This window comes from Carex rostrata, chromosome 24 (assembly GCF_964058835.1).
Source record: "Carex rostrata chromosome 24, lpCarRost1.2, whole genome shotgun sequence".
NCBI lineage: Eukaryota > Viridiplantae > Streptophyta > Magnoliopsida > Poales > Cyperaceae > Carex > Carex rostrata.
In genome coordinates, this window is record NC_135941.1 from 1428366 (window position 1) to 1432041 (window position 3676).

Sequence of the window (3676 nt, forward strand, 5' to 3'; positions counted from 1 at the left end):
TTACAAATAAGACACTGCCATCTCTCTTTCACCTTTCTGCTAAAGGAAACTTTCCGACTAATTCCACAAGGAAATAATGCAATAGTTTTCACAATTTGTAGCCTTCTTTCCAACGGCTTTAGCCTTACTCTTGTATACATAAAAAAATGATTGTATGCTGTAATAAAGATTTGAGCAATACAGCATACTGCAATTTAATTCACAAAAAAAATTATTTATCAACCTCCTGCTAATTATTGCTAATCTAAGGTCATGATTTTTGCTTTATGTTTAATTCTGTTTTAAGACTGGCCGCCAAATTGGATTAGAAGTTCAACTTGAATAGATTCTGAGTTTGATCACAATGCTTAATCAACACATCAACACCCTACTACCACAACAAAATAAACAAGAAACTACAACATCAACATGTTCATGCATCAACAAAATTAAAACCCACCTAATATCATGGCTTAATCAACTTCCTCAATCTTGGGACCAGCACCACTGGGACCACCTGAGGCCGGACCATCCTCATCCATAGTTGTACCTGGTGCACCGCCCTGATACATCTTAGCAATAATCGGATTGCAAATGCTCTCGAGCTCCTTCATCTTGTCTTCAAACTCCTCTGCCTCAGCCAGCTGGTTGCCATCAAGCCAGCTGATCGCCTGATCAATTGCTTCCTCAATCTTCTTTTTGTCATCAGCAGGTAGCTTTGAAGAGATGTCGTCATCTTTGATTGTGTTCCTCATGTTGTACGCATAGTTTTCCAGAGCATTTTTCGCCTCAACCTTCTTCTTGAGCTCTTCATCTTCTGCCTTGTACTTCTCAGCCTCTTGAACCATCTTCTCTATCTCCTCTTTGCTGAGTCGACCCTTATCATTGGTGATTGTGATCTTGTTCTTCTGACCGGTGGTCTTATCCTCAGCCGATACATTCAAAATACCATTGGCATCAATATCAAAGCACACATTGATTTGGGGCACACCTCTTGGTGCTGGAGGCATGCCAGAGAGCTCGAATTTGCCGAGAAGGTTGTTGTCCTTGGTGCGGGCCCTTTCACCTTCATACACCTGGATCAGCACACCAGGCTGATTGTCTGAGTAAGTGGAGAATACCTGCTCCTTTTTGGTGGGAATGGTAGTGTTCCGGGGAATCAAAACGGTCATGACACCACCGGCTGTCTCAAGACCAAGAGACAATGGGGTGACATCAAGCAGCAACAAGTCCTGGACTTTCTCGTTACCTTCACCGCTCAAAATAGCAGCCTGGACAGAAGCACCATATGCCACAGCCTCATCAGGGTTGATGCTCTTGCATAACTCCTTGCCGTTAAAGAAGTCTTGAAGAAGCTGTTGCACTTTTGGAATCCTAGTAGACCCACCGACAAGCACAACATCATCGACACTGCTCTTATCCATCTTGGCATCTCTCAGGCACTTCTCAACTGGCTCCATGCACTTCCGGAAAAGATCCATGTTTAGTTCCTCAAACCGTGCCCGTGTGATGGTGGAATAGAAATCAATTCCCTCATACAAAGAATCAATTTCAATGGTAGTCTGTGCCGTGGAAGACAGGGTTCTCTTAGCTCGCTCACAAGCTGTTCTGAGACGCCTAAGAGCCCTGGGATTACCAGTAATATCCTTCTTATGTTTTCGCTTGAATTCCTGCACAAAGTGGTTCACCATTCTGTTGTCGAAGTCCTCACCGCCTAAGTGAGTATCACCAGCCGTTGCCTTCACCTCAAAGATTCCCTCCTCTATGGTGAGGAGAGACACATCAAAGGTTCCACCACCAAGGTCGAAAATCAGAACATTTTTCTCTCCTGAACTGGCAGCTTTCTTGTCAAGGCCATAGGCAATGGCAGCTGCAGTCGGTTCATTTATAATACGCATGACATTGAGGCCAGCAATTACACCGGCGTCTTTTGTAGCTTGGCGTTGAGAGTCATTGAAGTAGGCAGGAACCGTAACCACTGCATTTTTGATAGTGGAGCCAAGATAGGCCTCGGCAATCTCCTTCATTTTGATGAGAACCATAGAGGAGATTTCTTCTGCTGAAAACTGCTTCTCTTCACCTTTGTATTGGACCACGATCATGGGCTTATCCCCTGGACCGGGGATCACCTTGAATGGCCAGAGCTTCATGTCGCTCTGGACTGATGGGTCAGAGAAACGACGCCCAATCAGACGCTTTGCATCTGCAACATTTACAAAACAACGAGTAAGTTAGAGTGCCTCCATAAACAAAACAGATCAGCGGGTAAGTTGAATGTCTCCATAAAATTCATTTTCTTGGAATAAAGGCTGATGGGAGAATCTACTATCCAATCAAGCACAAAACAAGCACCACAGCACTGTCATTGGATTTCAGAAATTATTTTTAAACTGCATGTTCACATAAATCCTAAGTGTTTCACACCAGTTCTCATTTGTTCCATGTATTAGTGCACAAGTTACATTCTGTTCATATAAAAGTACAACAACATGCCAGTTACCAAATTAATTTTTATTATGCCATGAATTTGGTTTTGGATATATTTCGATACAAAATCAATTGGCTGTTTGCTAAACTATATTCAATTGAAGAGTGCTTTTGTGACTTTCTGGGTTCCAAGTGATTGCTACAAAACCATTAAATTCCCCAAAATAAGTGAGGTTTATCTCTAATTAACATCTTTACAGAGAAGGAATGTAGATTGGGAACATGATTTTGAAAATCGAACTTACCGAAAACAGTGTTGGTAGGGTTCATGGCGACCTGATTCTTGGCTGCATCTCCAATCAGCCTCTCCGTGTCTGTAAAGGCCACGTATGAAGGAGTAGTACGGTTCCCTTGATCATTCGCGATGATTTCGACTCGATCATGTTGCCACACACCAACGCACGAATAAGTGGTACCAAGATCAATTCCGATTGCCGGACCTTCGCCCTTTCCCTTTCCCGCCATTATCGATCAAAACTAACAAATCACAACAAATATCGATGAAATTAGAGGTTTTTGAGAGCACTTTTTGGGAAGCTTTCTTTTAAAATGTGAGGAGGAACGAAGGGCATGGAGGCTTTTAAAGGCTTTTTTTTTATTCGAGAAAGTTCGAAACAGCGACATCTGAACCGTTCAATGGAGAGAATCGGTGGTGAGGGATGGTTCGCGGGAGATGAACAAGTTCTAGAACTATCGCGTTAAAATTCGAACAAGTTCGAGAACAGTCTACTGAGAGATTTTAGGAGTGCGTATCCTCTGAGATATCTCAACTTAACGGTTGAGATTTTCCATAAAGTCACACAAAGTTTGAGATATCTTTGAGAATACGAATTCAGATTTTAGCGGAGCGGATCAGATTCGAACGCGTATCCTCTGCATTAACTCAAAAGAAGAGAATGTTTTGAGTTTAATACATCTCGGCCGTCTGATCAGGATCATAGCCAATTCAACCGTCTATAATGTACGGGATTCTTTAATATTAGTGCGGATCTCAATCGGACGGTCTATATCTATTAATGTACGGTGTATGTATCAATGCAGAAGATACGACTTCATTAGATTCAGGGCCAGCAACGTGGGGTTGCTATTTCTGATTCTGGCCGTCTATATTTAAGGAATTGGTTGTCACAAAAAAAAAAAAATAGATAAAATTTATTCAAAAGCGGATTTAAAATTTTAGTCGAATAATTTAAAACTTAATTAATATAAA

The 3676-nt window shown here is 41.8% G+C and overlaps 1 protein-coding gene across 1 annotated transcript; it reads right to left on the reverse strand.

Annotated features, from left to right (window-relative positions):
* Positions 1-299: 299 nt before the first annotated feature.
* On the reverse strand, positions 300-3005 carry LOC144575744 (heat shock cognate 70 kDa protein-like). The gene is made up of 2 exons (XM_078325981.1): positions 2712-3005; positions 300-2182 (listed from the first exon to the last, which is right to left on the reverse strand). Exons 1-2 carry the CDS (start codon positions 2929-2931, stop codon positions 453-455), a joined length of 1950 nt encoding a protein of 649 aa, XP_078182107.1. The 5' UTR covers positions 2932-3005; the 3' UTR covers positions 300-452.
* Between the last annotated feature and the right edge of the window lie 671 nt (positions 3006-3676).